This window comes from Cupressus sempervirens, chromosome 8 (genome assembly GCF_028749045.1).
Source record: "Cupressus sempervirens isolate cs-2001-9-10 chromosome 8, ASM2874904v1, whole genome shotgun sequence".
NCBI classification, from domain to species: Eukaryota; Viridiplantae; Streptophyta; class Pinopsida; order Cupressales; family Cupressaceae; genus Cupressus; species Cupressus sempervirens.
The window spans coordinates 423359284-423379238 of record NC_143125.1 but is presented as its reverse complement, the minus strand read 5'-3'; the positions used below and the strand labels follow the sequence as shown (position 1 = coordinate 423379238).

General features: G+C 36.2%; 1 protein-coding gene across 1 annotated transcript in view; it reads left to right on the top strand.

The window, feature by feature from the left end:
- The first annotated feature begins 1923 nt into the window (after nucleotides 1–1923).
- Nucleotides 1924–19955, top strand: part of LOC149543040 (myosin heavy chain, cardiac protein) — a 42367-nt gene continuing 24335 nt past the window's right edge. The window contains exons 1-2 of the mRNA XM_089797973.1: nucleotides 1924–3148; nucleotides 3228–3335. Of these exons, the coding sequence (XP_089654099.1) occupies nucleotides 2984–3148; nucleotides 3228–3335 (273 nt within the window). The 5' untranslated portion in view covers nucleotides 1924–2983. The remainder of the gene's footprint in view (nucleotides 3149–3227; nucleotides 3336–19955) is intronic.

Below are 19955 nucleotides of genomic sequence, written 5' to 3'. Positions count from 1 at the left end.
TAAGTTTAAAATAATTTAATAAAAATATTAGAATAAATTTATATTAAAATAATTAGTTTGTATATTAGTTTTCTAAAATATTATATTTATAAAGTATAATTATTTAATCTAAAGCTTATATATTTATAAGTATAATATACATTTAAATTCTATATTTATACATATTAACTATAGTTAATTATTTTATTAAATTAATTAAATGGTATGTTTCTATAAGCAATTGTAGAGTGTAGTGTAGATGACAAAAGTACAAAATAGATAATTAAAAAAAAAGTGTTAGTGCATAATTTAATGAATGATATTATGTTAAATTAAGTAATGGGAAAAGAGACTTCATTAGCCCACAACAAGGGGCATTTATTTAGATCCACAATAAGATTACCATAAGATTATGTTTGCTATCTACATTAGTGTCAATGTGTTTCTTATATGTTTTTTTAATATATAATTAAAATTTCTTTTCTAAAAGTTAAATTAATAAAGGTATTAGTGATAGGGTGTAGAATAGAAAATAGAGTAAGGAAATATCAGCCTCGTACAATATTTTTGTATTGATAAAATTTATAATCACGAGAGATAATAATTAGTGTTAATTTATTGTTTTTAATATTTGGGAAGTATAAATTATAATGAATTTAAAAATAAAATGCTATTAGTGAATTTAAGAAAAAACATAAAATCATATATCTAAGTAAAATTTTGTATTTACATTTTATGTTAAGTATTGTTAAAGATAAATCATTGTAATGAATTAAAAAGTAAAATGTTTAAAAATTGATAGCGAAATGAAGAATGACATAATTTTACTTTAATTTAAATTTAATCATTATGATGTGATATCGGAAAAAATAACATTGAGCATAGTGTTTCCTAAAAATTCGCTAATAAGATCTGAACAATTTTAACCTTAAGTAAAAAATTTAATCATTATGATGTGATATTGGAAGAAATAACATCGAGCATAGTGTTTCCTACAAATTCGCTAGTGTTTCCTACAAATTCGCTAATAAGATCTGAACAATTTTAACCTTAAGTAAAAAATTTAATCATTATGATGTGATATTGGAAGAAATAACATCGAGCATAGTGTTTCCTACAAATTCGCTAATAAGATCTGAACAATTTTAACCTTAAGTAAAAATTTAGCATGTTTGTTATTGTTACAAATTGGAAATATTAATGACTACTTAATCAAAAGTAATTACAATAGTATACAGCTTACTCACAAATACTATAAAATAAAATGAAGATTAATTTCATTTTTCAAAACTATATATAAACAAAAATGATTGAAAGTCAAACTTACCTACATTCATGTAATATAAAAGTTGAATGGTAGCTGGAAGGTATGTAATTTTCACCGCTAGTATATTAATAGCAACAATAATAAAAAATCTGATCTTATAAAGATCATAAAACTCTATAAAAATGATTATAAGTATAAAACATGAATAAAGAATTGTGCTTTTGATGGAGTGAACAGGTTGGTGGTGGAAATTGATGCAAATCTGAACAGTGCAATAACAAGTAAGAAGACAGCACTTAATTCTATGACACTAAGTAAGACAAAGGGCGAGGGACCCATGAAGTGAATCCCGGCTCTTCTGATCTTGCTGATTCACCGCCACACTCCTCAGTGAAAAACAAATCCTTTGTTCCCGCCCGACTCGTGAGTCGCTGCATATTTTACGTGACCCATTTGAGTTAGTTACGAAATTAATGGCGGGCAATGGTCATGTGGCAGCGAAACTGATGCCATGTTTTAAATATCAAAAAATTTCAAGTCTGTATTGTCGTCATATGGCGAAGAGCATCTCGTACTCCACCATGACACGTGGGGAAACACTGCAGGCTGTTTCTGGAAAATCCTAGTTTATCAGATTAAACAATTATAAATTTGCGTTTGGCTCGGCTTGGAAACCTGTAATCTGTCTGTAATTTGTAATGATGTGTGTTGTTTTTGGCTTCCGAGCCTCGATTTTCAAACTTGGGCGGGCTTGCCTTCGCTCTGGGCAAAGCTGACTTTCAACCAGAGCAAGTACTGGGCGCATAGTTTATTTCTTGGCCATATATTTAACTTCAAGCTGTCTGCAGAAGGATATTTTAAGTTCTGATGTGTTGTTTTTAGAGGCGGTGAGGATTGAAGAGTAGCAGCAATATATAATACGAGGTTTCTCAAGATTCGGGTCGAGGTTTCCGCAATTTATAGTCTTTGCGTTTCTGGTACGGTTCTTGTTTTGCGGATGGTTGCAAAAGGGAGGGTCCATGGTATTTGCATGTCATACAGGTTCATGGCAAACTTGTAGAAATATATGTACAGTGGGACTATAAGTAATGGATCTCTGTTATAGTGAAAAGACGCAAGTTTATGATATGACACCAGCTGATTTTATCCGGTACTGCAATCCTTGGGCAGGAAGGTTGAGCTCCAAAGTCTTGATGGGATTTCAAGACAGTCAGCTTGCTTGTTAAGTCGTTTAATTGCACTTGGAAACAGATGAAATTGCATTTCCCAGGGAGAGGCTTTTTTATGAGTTGATCAGTTATTTTTAAATTATAAATTGAAACCTCAAAGAAATTCGAGATTTCAGAGTCTCGCGGCCAGAACAGTCATGTCGATGCCATATTGAGAATTTCGCATTTGCGGTGTTGTTGACGGATTTTGGAGTGGAAGTAAAATTAATTTGCAGTAAGACTTTTCAGTGCCCTGTTTCTGAATGTGAGGACGTTTTCCTCATCGCCTTCTAGGTACTGTAGTCTTGGAGGCCTTGGGTAAAGTAAAAGGAATAACTGAACACATTTATGACAGGCTTTGAATATGGCAAGGGACGGGTGGGTGAGTTAATGAGGGCGGTGAGCTTGAAAAAGACTGCTTCTATGGTCCTGATCTAGCCCAAATATTGAATTAAACAAATCGTTGGAAAACCCCTCTCTTAAAGGAAGACGAGCCTCATCCAAGGTCACTTTCTTTGAAGAGAGGGAAATGGAAATAGAGGGAAATCATGTCCTCTCGGATCTGCAAGAGAAAAGGCAAAATTTTAAAAGAATGGCCGCAGAAGTGGGTTCAATGGCTTCTGAATTAAGAGATGCTCGTAGTCGTTTGGTAGCTCAGCAGGCGTCGTTTGCCCGAGAAACTGCTATTCGAAAGGTATGATGAGCATTATAGTAATATAAACTGTTGGATGATGGCTTTCCAGAAGTATTTAAGTGTGCTTGAAATGGTACAGGCTGCTGAAGCGAGAGTGAGGAGCATGGAGGACGAGCTACAACAGTTGCACAAGAGCTTGGAGGAAAGGAATTGTCAATCGCAGTCTTCGGCTTTAGTTGCTGAGCAGGTGAAAATGCTCGCCAGCTGAAGGAGGATTTTTCTCTGGTCTGGTATGGCAGGATAGTGTATATTGTGTGGTCTTAAAAGTTACATGCACCTACTTACCCGCTTCCGAAGAAAATTCAATTTTAATCTCACAGTAACCAAACCACCTGTCGATCTATTCAATCCAAGTAAATGTTATGGGGAAATGCACTCACAAGTAAGAGAATAAGGGGCTCAAATGATCTGTGTAATTCTTTTTGCATCTAAAGATAGGCTTGTTTTTTAGGTTCTTAGGATACAATGTTCCTACTTTTGATAGGCTGAGCCAATACTTGTTATGGTGGGTTGTGAGTGAGTCAGGAGCCAAGGCATGAAAATTTCTCAGGTCGAAAGATGGAGTATGCAAAAATATATATTAAAAATTGTTTAAGCAATTTTTCTGTATCAGTACACGACTCATCATCAGAGTGATAAGCATGAGAACAGAGTTATGTTACTAAAATAGTGCTTGTGTTTGTTAAAAAATTTCTTTCATCTATATCTCTAGCTTGACATGAAAGTAGATTTGCTAAGTAAATATCTTTCTATTGCAACTGAGATCAATAAAATCCTATAACTCACATTCTGGCTTAAATCTTAAGGTCAGCCAAGTTTCTGTGTCACGCTAATATTTTTCTAGTTTGGAAGCATTTGTATTAGTCTCAAGTTGCTTTTAGCAATATGAGCTGTGAATAATGGTGCACAAGGTTTTCTATTCACTAGTGAAATGTTTATAAGGAGTATACAGATACATTGATTGGAAACTGAATAATATTTTGCACAAGGCTTCAGAAATAATACGGCTATATGGTTATATGATATATCTCACTTCTTTCAAATTTTCTAAACTTCCATTGTTCGTAGCAGTAAGTGAAGCTCTACCAGAACTGAATGGAAAATTTAAAAATAGAAGGATATTTTTGGCTCTTTTTACAATCATCTCTGGCATCTAATGGTTCATGGAAACGATACCCATGTTAAAAGACTTGTGTAAAAGAAGCTTTTCACAATAGCACCGAGAATGTGGATTGCTTTAAAATTGATGAATATGACGCTTTGTTAGTTTAGGTGTTTACTACAGATATTCAATTTCAATTTGGTAATATGTGCCCCTAATCTAAACAGTTTAAGTTTGAGTTTTTTTCCTCCATCAATTGTTTTGAATCATGTTCTATGATCTGTCATCAGGATGAGAAAGCAAGAAAAGAGATAGAGATAATAGAATGAGATCCAAATTGACAAAGACAATAGTGTAAATAATCTAATCCATTTTTTAAAGACTATGAACTGAAAATTTTGTCTTTAATTTTGCATTTGCCGTATAGATGTGTATTCTCTCTAGAATTGGAGGATATGTCCATTCCCTGCACTGTTAGGTGAATTTTCATATTAGATACAGAAATGGACACTAAAAAGCTTGGATAATCCTCAAGTACTGTGTCTGGATGTATTTGAATTTGAGCCCATAAAGGTTTGTTCTGGGTACTGTACCAGCAAGTCCAGAGCCATCACTGGTTAAGGATTTTAAGAACATTCAAAACTCCAAAAATATGAGATATTGAAAGAATGCTTTAGAATATAACATACCACTTGTAACTGTAATTACAAAAATGTAACTAACTAATTTTTTTTAATGTTTCAAAGTGGAACTTGAAAACAGGAAATCCTTCAGGTCAGGCCTGCTAGTGATTGAAGGTTGCACACTTGATTAAGGTCTTTGGTTTCAAATTTCAATAATTGGCTCTATATTCCATTTGGGGGTAAAACGGTATTTAAAAACTACCAAATTGTTCGAAATAATGTAGTTTCCATTTTTTTGGCTAAATGCCATTGTGGTTTGGAACCCTAGACCCAAAAAATGTTAATGAGAATCTGTAAATCAGGTAATATTATACTACCACACCGAATACATGCAAATACCGTGAAATCAAATTAAATTAATCGATCATAATATCCATTCATAAACCAAAGCAAAGGCAAGTCCTAGAAGTGGCATCACACTGCTTCCTCTTGAAAAATGGAGGGCCAAGTTGGAGGGAATTGAAGCATAATATTCTTAACAACGGTAAAATATGTAATTTAATAAAAATCAGTAAAATCTGTAAATAGTATTATTTATTTAGAGCCATCTACAATGTATAATGTGTTTGTTTATAAAGTATTGCATTCTTGTACACTAAACTACTGTAAAAAAAAAAAACTCCCAATAACCCAAAAAACACAGAAAAACAGCACATTTTAATTACTAGTTCCCTATAAGGACTTTATTATAAGCTGTAAACCTTTCCAAAACAGTCCCCAGTGGCATTCTCTATTATGCTCTTACCATTTAGGAACATCTAGGAGTTGTTTGGGTAATCATGCATCGCCCATTTTTTTAAATTTAATTTTGCTTTTGTGGGATTTTTAGTTGCAGATAGGGATTCTGACAGTTGGTTCAGCTACACTCAGAGCAAGGAATTGAAATATCAAATTGGTCAGGCATTAGGGTGCTAAAGTTGTTATTTCAATGGATCAAATATGGGAATTAAGATCATAGGAGTGTTTGTTAATGTGACACATAACACCATTTAGATGCTGATTATGATAGGTGCATATTTAATATCCTAATATACCAAATTGTTAATTTTTTTGAAAACTAAGGCCCAAATTTTGGACTTAGTTGCACCAGACTTGCTGAAAAAGGCCGTAGGAGGAATTACAAGGCATTGGGAGTTACATTCTTGGTTGTAGTTTGGCTGGCTGCAGGTTAAGGGACCCAGGAGGATTCCAATGCCTTATTTGGAGCAAATCTGCATGCTGAAAGAAGCCAGGCTGAGAAAGCCCAATGATTGATTGTAGAGAAGAAAAAAGTCTTGGAAAAGCAGTGAGTTGGGTTTCAGAGAAAAATTGCTGGGGAAGAGAAACAAACAACTCATGTAGATAATACATATATTTGAGAGGTGTATTGATCAGGTGTAGTCAATCTGAATAATTTGTATACATAGAATCAGAATTTTTTTGTAATGAAATTTTAGCTTGAATGAAGTTGCTTGCAAGCATTTGTTTTTTTGCAAGGATTTGAAAGTTTGAATTATTTTTCAAATAAATCAAATGAAAACTCCCGTAAGTTTATTGCATTAGAGTTTGAGTGTTATTTTTTGTGCTTGGATGGGTTTGTGATATCCTATTTTTGAAATAGGATTTAATAATAAACAACAATAAAACTAAAATATAAAGGAATAGTCAATGGGCCCTTGGTCTGCCAATGAAGTTGAAAGGTTCTTAATGAGTCCACTAGGGATCAAGTCTTGCTAAGTTGTAAGGCTTCGACATTGAAATAAGGGATGAGACTGGGATTGTGCCCCATGCGAATTTGGTGGAATGGATACCCCTTAGTCCTTGGCTCTTAGTTGAAGAGGTTCAGCCTAAGGTTTATGCTCCCATATTGGATGTAGCTAAAACAGTTTCGTGAATGACTTTGAGAGAAAAAATTATAGAAGAACAAAAATACACTTTAAATAAAAAATTAAAAATGATAAAGTTAAAATATTAGATAATTAAATTTAGTTAAGTTAATGGAGGGTGAAAAAGCATGAAATGAAATGTTGTTACTCCCTGAAACATGAGAACTTAATTTGAAATGGGGATAGAGGAAGGAAGAGAAAAGGGAAGATGTAGCAAGGAAACATTAATAGAAGAGAAAAAGGAAACGAGAAGAAAATAAGGAAGTGACTCCTTAAAAGGGCAAAAATTATGAAGGGTTGCTACTCTTCAATTAGGTGGTAATTATGAAGGTTTGTAGCTCCTTCAAAGAGTGACAAGTATGAAGGGTTGTGACTCTTTCAAAGTGCATAAATGATGAAGGGTTGTGACTCATCCAAAGGGTGGTAATTATGTACGGTTTTGACCTTTGCAAAGGGCAACCATCATGAAGAGGTGTGATTCTCCTCCACATTGTTAGATATAAAGGGGAGAATGTCTCATTCGAGGATACTAGAGGGAAAGCAATTTGAAGAATAATATTTTGATTTGAGGACACAAAGGGAGAGGAAATTGGGGAAATAAATATAATTCTCAAAGGCAACAATGAGAAGTGGCAACCCTCTCACCACAAAAGTGTAAAGGAGATTTTGTTCCAAGCAAAAAGGGAGGAGTAACAATAGATGAGTATTATTCAGATATTGAGAGCAGAGTGAGTAGAAGAATTCTAATTGATAAAGGCAATTGATCTTAGAGATTAACCTGATATGAGAAATCGGACTTCAGATATTTATACAACTTATCTCATCATATTCAAGTAAGAATCTCATCGCTAACTACATTTTTGCTTCTGTTTCATTTTTGATTTGTGAATTTAGGGCAAAGGTGATGCTAAAAGGGGACATTACAGGGTTGTTAGGAATAATATATTATTCTCAAAGGCAACAATGAGAAGTGGCGACCCTCTCACCACAAAAGTGTAAAGGAGATTTTGTTCCAAGCAAAAAGGGAGGAGTGACAATAGATGAGTATTATTCGGATATTGAGAGCAGGGTGAGCAGAAGAATTCTAATTGATAAGGGCAATTGATCTTAGAGATTAAACTGATATGAGAAATCAGACTTGAGATATTTAGACAACTTATCATATTCAAGTAAGAATCTCATCGCTAAACACATTTTTTGCTTCTGTTTCATTTTGGATTTGTGAATTTAGGGCAAGGGTGATGCTAAAAGGGGACATTACAGGGTTGTTTGACAAAACCATCATCCTTGTCCTGCATCATCCTACCATTAAGAACGAACTCAAGGTTCATTATCTAATTTCTTTCCTACATCAGACTAGAGTCTGAAATCAAATATCATAGTTTCAGACACATCCAGTATCCTGCTCAAAGTCTTCATGCAGACTACATTTCTAAAAAGCTTAGCTGGAGGAAAATAGCAGGAGCAAAGTGCAAAAATCACCTGCTCTCTTTGTTTCAAATAGACGTGTCACATTTATAATCTCGTGCATCACACTAGAGTGCACAACACAGAGCACGCCAACCCTAGACCTGAGGTCGCAGTCCAAGTAAACTATTTGAAGTTAGCATAATTATGGAATTACAGAAGCAGCCTTTAAACTGAAGATAAACTCACTCTACCCTGCTTTATACATTTTAAAAGCATTCAGAATTTGGCTGACGACCTTAAAACTTCTGACTGACCTTTCAGGGGAAGATAATTCTTATGTAATTCACATTAAAAAAAAAACCATTTCTTCATCCAGTGTTATCATATAGGCTAAGCCAGAAGTAGAGACTTAAGTTACCTGATACAGTCAATATCAAATTTCAAAATTTTCATATTTCTCATAGCACATTGCTTAGTTACCATTAACATGCCTTAAGCAAGAGGAAGACAAGCTATCTCCTTCGCATAATTTCTTTATCGATGATCACCTTTACCATCTCTCTTCCAATCCTTAGAAGTGCAGTTACATGCTCACAAAAGAAAACAACTAGCTGGATATAGGAAGAGGAATAGAAGTTCTGTAAAAACAGCTTCACATTTCTTTTCATCATCTCTTTAATTTTGTCTCTTTTCTTTCCCATTTCTTGCTGTGATTGAATCACTTATACTCATCAGTTATTAACATCTTGTGCATTGAGGCATCCATCAGAACAATCATTTAAATTCTAGATCACACAAAATAATATTGACATATTAAGTGCGAATATAAATGGGTGTTTAAGGCTCTGGAATGTTTATTTCTATACTATATCACCTCCATCTCCAACAAAAAGGGAAGATAAACATGATGGTACCTTGGACACTGTTGACTTGAGTTTTTTTTCTACTACAACATGCGGAATCTAATACTTAATATTCCAAGATGAAATACCAAATTTCCAACACTCTTGAATAAGCATGCTCATATACTAAACAATGTATACAGATTGTGTGATCAAATGAGATAACATCAAGGCTCCTTATTGTGGACTTCAATGATGTGATATGCTGGTTATCACAAAAGGACTTATGCTGCTTATTCAATGGATACCAACTTGACTTTAGTTTCTTCCAACTAAACAAGCTACAAAGGCATGGATTCAAAAACCTATTCTACTACTAGAATGCAAGAAATTGTGGATGTCTTTGTGACTCTACTAGACTTAGTTTAGCCATCGACATCAACCAGGATAGTGCAATCTCCTAAGGTAAATGTAAGATGTTCAAACTACCACCATTCCATTAACACCATCCATTGATGGATATCAATGCGCAAGCAATAATCGAAGTTAGTTCATAAATGGGCTATTCACCATGCAAGGCAAACTTACAATCAGCAAACAACTACATGTTTGGTCTAAGTGAGTTCACCAAAGATCATCCAAAATTTTATCCAGTGAACTAGCATTACTTTGAACCGACATGAAATAAAACCTACTTCAAGTGATGAGATGTAGAAACCATGCAATACTCCATAGGAGCACAAGTAATCCACCATGAAGAACAATAATGAATCAATAATTACTTAGATAGCATTATGGAAACAATTATATAAGTCTTCATCCCCTACCCTATTCTATAATGAGTTACAAATGAAAACACCTTGGCCTTTTGTAGTTACTCAATTACAATAAGTACCAAGATTGATTCAAGATCAAGGGCCAAGATTTAGCGAACAAAGCCCTACCCTATTTGCTTGCTACAAGCATCAAATGCTTATCCAATTACTTGAAGGCACCACCTTTTGGGCCAATTAGAATATTACAATGCTTTTGAGAACCAAGGAGAAAATAGATTAGGTAGAGACATGATGTGGACTCCATATGTACACTTGGTATAATTTGATTGACTATGCTTGGGCATGTGTAACTAGAGCCTTTTGATTGGTTGAAAACAAGTGGATGACACCTCAACATCCTTATTTTATACGCTTGATCAGTTCTTTGGTGATGAAAAAACATCTCTTGATACTCGACATAATCAAGTCTATTGTGATGATATTTTCCCAAATTCCTTTATCTTCTCAAATTTTCTCCAGCCTCTTTCTTGGAAATTTTCTCATTTTTGATTTCTCGACCCCAACATCCTTGAAGTGATAAAGTCTTTCATCTAATTGAATCTTTTGAAGTTTTGATAATTTTTTTGTACTTTTAGGTTTGCAAATTTTTTCTCTTTGTTCTTTTTCAGGAGCTCCATGTTGATCTTGCCCTTTGAGTTTGCACTATCAACTTTGAGCATCATCTTTCTTGTCCACGAGCCCCTTTGTCTTTCCTTTTTGCTTGAAGTTTTGAGCTTGACCTTGTGCTGCAGGAGCAAGTGCTGGGCACATGAATTTTTGGTTTGCAATTGTGATGGTGTTTAAATATTTTTTGTTATTATTAAATTTTAGGGTTTGCATTGCATTTGGGGTGGTGTTTAATTATAGGGCTTAATTTAATATTTTGTTATAACTTTAGTAAAGGTTTAAACAAAACCTTTACGGGTCTGGTGGTTGCCAAAACCAATTCTTAACTGTTTGGCTTTGTTTATAAATTCTCTCTGAAATCTTTTGGGAGAGTATGATTTGAGATTTTCTTTCCTGTGTGAAGAAGGACTGAGATATTGAGAAGATTATTATTTGGCCCTGAACAGATGAAATAAATAATATTTGTAGTGCTTTCTTGCTACTTGGTTTTGGTTTTATTTTGTTCTGAATAAAGTAGAAGTAGCATTGTTTTTTTGGTTTAAAAGTTATTGTTGTGGGAAGCTAGACTCACACAAGAACCTTTGGAAGTTTATTTGGGCAAAAATGCCTCTTGTTCGCGTGAACACCATGTGAAGTGGCCTGAGTGTGGTGGAAAGTGGATAGGAGGAATGTACATTACTCTCTTCATGGCCATTTGCAAGAATGGGCTACAGTTTGAAGAAACGTGTGTTTCGTAAGGCAACATCCCTATTTGCTTGCCAAGAATGAACACATGTAACCTGTAAGGTGCTATTCATATTTGGTATTTTCCTTGTAGTTTTTTTTTCAGTTTCTTTTTTCCATCCAATATTGAGCCTATTATAGGCTTTGTCCTTGTTAACTCCTCATCATATTGGTATCAGAGCGAGACAAGATCTTGCTGGGAAGTGTATGTCTGCAGAAGAATCAGAGGTTGAAGTTGAGGCTCACACTATGCCTCCGAAAAGTATGACTCCAGATGCCATCAAAAAGATAATGAAGGAACTTTTGGAAGAGAAGTTGAAGGAGTTGAAGGAGTCCAGTAACAAGGATAAGGAGAATGAGGTGGAAGAAGGTACCAGTGGAGATGAAGAAGGAGAACAACACCAAGATCTACCAAAGGAATTGCCTGCAGATCAAAAGGCATTCATTGATGCTTTAAAGTCAATAAGAGGAGATGTTGCTGACAAGCTACCTACATATGGAGGTAGTCTCAACAGTGAGGAAGTGATTGAATGGATTGAAGCAATCACCAATCACTTTGAGTTGAATGAAGTTCCAAAGAATGATAGAGTAAGGATTGCAAAAGGAAAACTGAGGGAATTTGCTCTGTCATGGTGGAATTATATTCAAGGAGATAGGATACAAAATAATAAAAGTATGATTTCTTCATGGGAAGTAATGAAGGCTAAAATTAAGGCACAATTTTTGCCTGCAGATCATGAAGTGCAGTTGTTCAAAAAGCTACAAAGCTTGAGGCAGCGAGAGATGGATGTGAATACCTATACAGAGGAGTTCCATAGGTTAACTCTTAGGGCAAAGAAACAAGAGGAGGAACCAGAAAGAGTGGCCAGATATTTAAATGGTCTGAGAATGAACATACAGGAGGAGATTAGCCTCTTGGCCCCAGATACATTGGGGAAGTGTTTTCAACTTGCTCTTAAGGTTGAAGAGAAGTTGAAGAGGAAGAGTGATCAACAACAAGGAGGGAGAAGTGGAAGGAATGACCGAGGCAAAGGGAACTTCAATAATAGAGGACAAGGCCAGAGGTCCCAAGGTGAGTCTAACCCTAAGGAGCAAGCGGGTGACTCAAGTAGCAGAGGAGGCTACGATTGAAGGGGATCTAATGGAGGAAGGTCAGATGGATCAGGTAGAGGATCCAGGTTCTCAGGAATGAAGTGCTACAGTTGTGGTCAGATAGGACACCCAAAATATAAGTGTCCACAAAGAGCATCTGCTTCTCAAAATGGTGAAAGGAGAGTGAGTCACTTATGTGCAGGAAGATAATGTGAGTATGAACTCACCAGAAGTTCAGTTGATGACAGAGGCTCAGGGAGAAAGTCTCATGTTAAGGAGGACACTTCTTAAGGAACCGCTAAAAGAAGATACTACTCAAAGGAGGGCTCTTTTTCGAGTTCAATGCAAGGTGAAAGGTAAGTTGTGCAAAGTAATAATTGATTCAAGTTCCACAGATAACATCATGTCACTTGAAGCTGTAAACAAATTGAAGTTAGAGAGACTTCCACATTCTTGTCTATACAAGGTTAGTTGGTTGAACAAAGGGCAACAGGAAGTTGTGAATGAGCAAGCTTGGGTAGAGTTCAGTATAGGGGAATATAAAGATAAATATTGTGTGATGTCTTGCTCATGGATGCTTGCCACCTCTTGCTGGGAAGACCTTGGCAATTTGACAGGAAGGCATACCATGATGGTGAGAAGAATTCTTATAGCTTCCAAAAGGATGGAGTAACATACAGATTGAATTCTGAAGGAGAAGAGAAAGGGGTTGGTCAAGTTGGACCAAGTGTGTTGATGGTGGGTGAGAAAGAGTTCATTAATACTCTTGAAGAAGATGGAATAGGCTTTGCGTTGGTGCTGAAGCCTAAGGAAGATAGGAAGAAGGAGCGTAGGACAACAGGCCCAAAAGAAGTTAAAGAGTTGTTGAACCAATACAAGGAAATCATTGCTGAGATAATGCCTGAGTCTCAGCCACCAATAAGAGACTTAAGTCACCAGATTGATCTTATTCTTGAAGCAGTGCTACCCAACAAGGCAGCATATAAGATGACACCACAACAAAATGAAGAGATTGCCAAGCAAGTACAGGAGTTGCTTGACAAGGGGCTGATAAGGAAAAGTCTTAGCCCATGTGTCGTACCCTCAGTTCTTGCTCCAAAGAAGGACGGTAAGTGGCGGTTGTGTACTGATTCTAGGGCTATTAATAGGATAACTATAAGATATAGATTTCCTATTCCTAGAATAGAAGATTTGTTGGATTGTTTGGGGGGAGCTTCATATTTTTCTAAAATAGATCTCAAAAGTGGGTATCATCAAATAAGGATACGAGAAGGGGACGAATGGAAGACAGCCTTTTAAACTAATGAAGGGTTGTATAAATGGCTGGTTATGCCATTTGGTTTATCTAATGCTCCGAGTACATTTATGCGACTAATGAATGAAGTTTTGCACAACTTTATTGGGAAGTTTGTTGTTGTCTACCTTGATGACATTTTGGTGTATAGCAAGAATAAGGAAGAGCATTTGCAGCATTTGAAGATGGTTTTTGAAAGGCTACAGGAGCAAAAGTTGAAGATAAACTTGGAGAAGTGTGACTTTTTGAAACAAGTGTTGGTGTATCTTGGATTTGTGATATCCAAGGGAGAATTGAAAATGGCTCTGTCTAAAGTGGAGGCCATCATTAATTGGCCAACACCAAGGGCTGTTGGAGAGGTTCGAAGTTTTCATGGTTTGGCCACATTCTACAGGAAGTTCATAAGGAACTTTAGTAACATTTGTGCACCAATTATAGACACCATTAAAGGAGGAGGTAACACAAAATTTGAATGGAATAATGCAGCAAATAAGAGTTTTGAGGAACTCAAACAAAAGGTAGCCAAATATCTTGTTCTTGTTTTACCAGATTTTAATAAAGTTTTTACAATAGAATGTGATGCTAGTGGCTTTGCAATAGGGGCTGTTCTTAGTCAAGAAGGTAGACCCGTTGCATTTTTTAGTGAGAAGTTGAATGAGGCAAAAAAGAAATATTCTTCTTATGATTTGGAATTGTATGCCATGGTCCAAGCATTAAAAAAATGGAGGCACTATTTGCTACTTAAGGAGTTTATTGTATATACTGACAACCATGCTCTTAGTTTCTTTAATGGGCAGGAAAAACTCAGCCATAGGCACATGAAATGGGTTGAGAGTTTGCAGGCTTATACTTTCACAATCAAACATAAGAAAGGACAAGCCAATAAGGTGGCTGATGTACTTAGTAGAAGAGTGTTAACAGTGCAAGAAGTTCAAATCCAAAGCATGGGTGTAGATGCATTGAAGGGAATGTATGCAGAAGATAGAGATTTCAGTGAAGCATATGAGCTTTGCACTGAATTGGAAGATAATTTTCATTCTAATTTTTCTGAATTTATTGTGCAAGATGGACTGTTGTTTAATTGCAGCCAACTATGTATTCCCAAATGCTCTATGTGGGAAAATGTTATTAAAGAAAAACATTGTGGAGGTCTTAGTGGTCATTTTGGACTCAACAAGACATTAGAATTGGTACAAAGATTTTATTATTGGCCTAAGATGCAAACAGACATTAGGAAGTTTGTGGAAGGTTGTCTGGTATGTCAAAGGGCAAAGGGAGTATCAACAAATGCTGGACTTTATCAGCCTTTACCCATACCAAATAGACCTTGGGAGTGTTTGAGTATGGATTTTGTAATGGGATTACCAAGGACAAAGATAGGTTATGACAGCATATTTGTGGTTGTTGATAGATTCAGTAAAATGGCTCACTTTATTCCATGTAGAACCACTAATGATGCTAGTTATATTGTAGGACTATTCTTTAAGGAAATAGTTCGTCTTCATGGTTTGCGATTGAGAATTGTATCTGACAGGGATATCAAGTTTGTGGGTCACTTTTGGAGAACCCTATGGAAGCAGTTGGGCACAAATTTATCTTTTAGTTCAGCCTATCATCCTCAAACGGATGGGCAAATTGAGGTGGTTAATAGATCCTTGGGAAACCTTTTGAGGTGATTGACACGAGAACATGGAGGTAGTTGGGATGCTATCATATCTCAAGAAGAGTTTGCATATAATGACTCAGTGAATCGTAGCACAGGCATGAGTCCTTTTGAAGTTGTTTATGGGAGACATCCAAGGGGAGTTTTGGAACTCAGAAATATGGATGGTTTGGAGAAAAGGAGTGGACATGCAGAAGACTTTGCTGAAGCAATGGTGGAACTACATGAGCACGTGAGGAAAACTCTACAACAGAATAACCTAAAGGTGAAGGCTAAAGCAAATTTGAAAAGAAGAAATGTACAGTTCCAAGCTGGAAACATGGTTATGGTTCACTTGAACAAAGATTGGTTACCTCGGGGCAGCCATACAAAGTTGATGATGAAGAAGATTGGACCGTGTGAAATTTTAGAAAAGTATGGAGAAAATGCTTACAAAGTGGCATTGCCTCCAGATGTAGCTATTTCACCTATATTTAATGTCGCGGATCTCATGTTGTATAAAGGTTCAAACAAAGAAGTTGGTACAAAAGCAACAACGCATGAATCAAATGACTAGATTCAAGAATTGCCTTCTAAAGAGACCCCCCAGATGGAAAGTATCATCAACAGCAGGGAAGCAATGAGGACAAGACACAAAGTACACATGAAGTATTTGGTTAAGTGGAAGGGCCTTCTAGATTTTGAAGCTACTTGGTTGCTGGAAACAAAAATTCTAAGGCAAGGTGGGGATATACAACAATTGGTCTCCAAGAGGACTTGAGACAAAATTCACCCTTGGGAGTATGTTGCAGGAGCAAGTGTTGGGCATAGGAATTTTTGGTTTGCAATTGTGATGGTGTTTAAATATTTTTTGTTATTATTAAATTTTAGGGTTTGCATTGCATTTGGGGTGGTGTTTAATTTTAGGGCTTAATTTAATATTTTGTTATAACTTTAGTAAAGGTTTAAACAAAACCTTTACGGGTCTGGTGGTTGCCAAAACCAGTTCTTAACTGTTTGGCTTTGTTTATAAATTCTCTCTGAAATCTTTTGGGAGAGTATGATTTGAGATTTTCTTTTCTGTGTGAAGAAGGACTGAGATATTGAGAAGATTATTATCCGGCCTTGAATAGATGAAATAAATAATATTTGTAGTGCTTTCTTGCTACTTGGTTTTGGTTTTATTTTGTTCTGAATAAAGTAGAAGTAGCATTGTTTTTTTGGTTTAAAAGTTATTGCTGTAGGAAGCCAGACTCACACAAGAACCTCTGGAAGTTTATTTGGGCAAAAATGCCTCTTGCTTGCATGAACACCATGTGAAGTGGCCCGAGTGTGGTGGAAAGTGGGTAGGAGGAATGTACATTACACTCGTCATGGCCATTTGCAAGAATGGGCTACAGTTTGAAGAAACATGTGTTTGGTAAGGCAACATCCCTATGTGCTTGCCATGAATGAACACATGTAACCTGTAAGGTGCTATTCATATTTGGTATTTTCCCTGTAGTTTTTTTTTTCAGTTTCTTCTTTCCATCCATTGAGCCTATTATAGGCTTTGTCCTTGTTAACTCCTCATCACCTTGTCACCATCTTTCACTTCCTAAGCTCTTCCTTCAACAATTACCTTGCAAAACAAGGGAAAGCGCATTGAGTCTTAGTAATTGATATGAAAATTTTACATTCTCATCCTCAAATTATAAGATCAAACAGTTGGATTCAACTTGAAAGTTACAATTTTCGAACCATTGTGACATGCATTTATTTCAAAATATTGAATTTGGGGAAAGACAATTTAGTTTCAAGATTGTGTTGGGCTTCTTTAACTTTGCGGAGATTGGAGGTAACTTGGACACAAGCTGTCCATGGCATGGTCAGATTCCAACCAGCCTTAAGACGTGGATCCAAGGCAACATCATTTTAAACTTTGCTTTCTTTTCTCATTATTTGACACTTGCAATGATTTTATCTTTAATTTTAAGTCTTGGTCATGGATTTTCACTTTAAACGATATGATATTTATGCTTTCGTATCCAAATCGGAATTCACTTAGGGGGGATAATACTGGTTTCCATCTTGAAATACTTATCTTTCAATGCCACAAGGCCAAAGGAGGTGAATTCTGCCCAAAAAATGAGTGCGGGAATTTAGAATTCTTGAGATTAATTATCTCGACAATGGGAGGATCCCCTTTATGTTAAGATTTGAGACCTTTTGCTTGCCTCTCCATGTTATTTGATTTCCATTCAAAAGGGAAAAATTCACTTTTGTTTCCTTCATTCCTAACTTTTTATATCAATATGTCAAGGCATAGATCAAGGGGTGTCAAGACTTGTTTTCACATCAACTACTTATCACCTTACAATGTTAGGGCAGAAATTTTGAATTGTTGATATTATCAATCTCGACAAGTGGCGAATTCCACCCTATGATAGGATTATTTTGGACTTTTCCTTGTCTTTCAAACTGCCCTTTTCCGATCTTAAAGTTCATTCCATGCTTTTGAATTAATTTCAATAGTTTGTTTTAGCAGCGATTTGTACTTAGAGCTGATTAAAGCTTATTTCAATTCGATCTCAACCTATCTCTTGCTAATATTTTTTTATTTTCTTTATCTAATCTTCATCATTTTTGCCTCAAATCCTCATTTTTTACCATTTTGATCAACTTAGATTTGAAGGTTTTCATCGAAATATGCTTGGGCAATTTTTTAGGATTCTTAGGATTTTGCAATATGAAGGGTGGTGGAATCTTGAGATGCTCAAGATTGAGAATACCCTCCAAAGCTTCGTCAATTAATCTTAAAATTCAATTTTTTTGTCCTTTGTTTTGATTTTCCCTTTTTTCATCATTTATCATTATTTCTATCAACTTGAAGTTGAAAATTTGAGATTGTGGATACCCCCCAAAGCTTTGCCTATTCATCTTAAAATTCAATCTTTTTGTCCTTTTTGTTTTGATTTTCCTTTTTTTCATTATTTATTATTATTCCTATCAACTTAAAGTTGAAAATTTGCCTTGAATCCCTCCTAGACTTGGGTATTTGCAAGGGCCAAATTTTGAGATTTCTCAAGATTGAGAATCCCGAGAAGCGTCAGAGTGTGGAGATTTTACATTTTGCAAGTTAACTCAATTATGCACTTCTTTTCCTTTCTTATACTTTAAGGTTTACTTTATATAAATATTTCAAGATGTTTGAGAGTGGTTTCACGTTAATAGGAACTATATTAAAGATTTAGATTTTGGGAGATTCTAAAAATTCCCAAACTCAGCCAAATTTCAAGAATCAACACGCTTCCATCAGTGTTATCTCCCGCAACTTTTCGTGACTTCCCAAAATAAGTTTGATACTAGAACAGGGATTTTCCAAGGATTCTAAGTTATTTAATCTCATCACAAATCCCTTGATTTGAGCTTTACACCCTTGACTGGCTTGGCCCAGCTCTCACTCATATCCCTGATTAACTTGACTAACCTGAGAAGAACCTCCTTAGCACCCAAAACCACATCACAGCCACCTAAGGGTAAGGCAAACATGTCAGAGCGCATGTTATAATCTCCAATAGAGAGACGCACATTGCGACATTTCCCTTTACAAGGTAAAGTGCCCCCATTGGCAATCATGACTTCAAAGCTAGAGCAGGGATGGATAAAGCAATCAGCCTGTTTGGCTATTCGTGGATCAATGAAGTTATGAGTGCTACCAGAATCAATGAGTATAGTAAGAGGGATCTTCTTGAAGAAGCCCTGGACCCGCATGGTTTGTGGAGTAGTGACTCCTGCCAAAGCATGGACAGATATCTCTGGTGGAGCTTCTGGGGAAGGAGGTTCAGGCTGGTGAGGCTCAACCTCAGCATCCACTGTTTCCTGAGCATCTACATATTCTTCCAGTTCCGGTGGAGAATCCACATCCAAGAGATAGAGCTTTTGCTGAACACATCTATGGCCCCGAGACCATTTCTCATCACAATTATAACAAAGCCCTTTGTCTCGCCTAACTCGCATCTCTGTTTCAGACAAGTGCTTGATCGGAGTAGTTCTGGGAGCTGGTATGACTGGAGGGTTGGGAGAACCTGTATTTCTGAATGGAACAAAATTAGATCTGGAGCGTTGTAGAGCACTAATCTTGTCTTCCGCTAACTTAGCCAACCCAAGGGCTTCCATCATTGTAGTAGGTCGAAACATTTTGACTTCTGAGCGAAGTGCATCCTTCAGACCACTGACAAAACAACTACGGAAGAATTCATCAGACAAGCCCTCTGTGTGATTAGCTAATTTTTCAAACTCTGTCTGGTATTCTCTTACAGTGCCTGTTTGACGCAGTTTAGTGAGTGCTCCTGTGAAATCATCAAAGGAACTAGGGCCAAAGCGCTCCAAAATGAGGGTGCACAATTCGCTCCACGTTGGGCCTACATTAGCCTTGATGTACCAACGGAACCATTGAAGAGCTTCATGTTCCAAATGAAAAGATGCAAGGGAGACTTTGTGGTTATCCAAAGTATTATGCAAGCTGAAATACTGCTCTGCCCTATAGATCCATCCAGTCGGATCAGAACCATCGAAGCGTGGAAAATCAAGCTTTGGTCCACGGAAATTGCCAGAAGAGGACCCAGTATCTCCTGAATGGTTTCGGCCCATGGCTGACTGCTGAAAGTTAAGACCCAAAATTTTGTCATCCAGATCTTGAAGTCTGGTTTTGAGGGATGCAATTTCCTCTT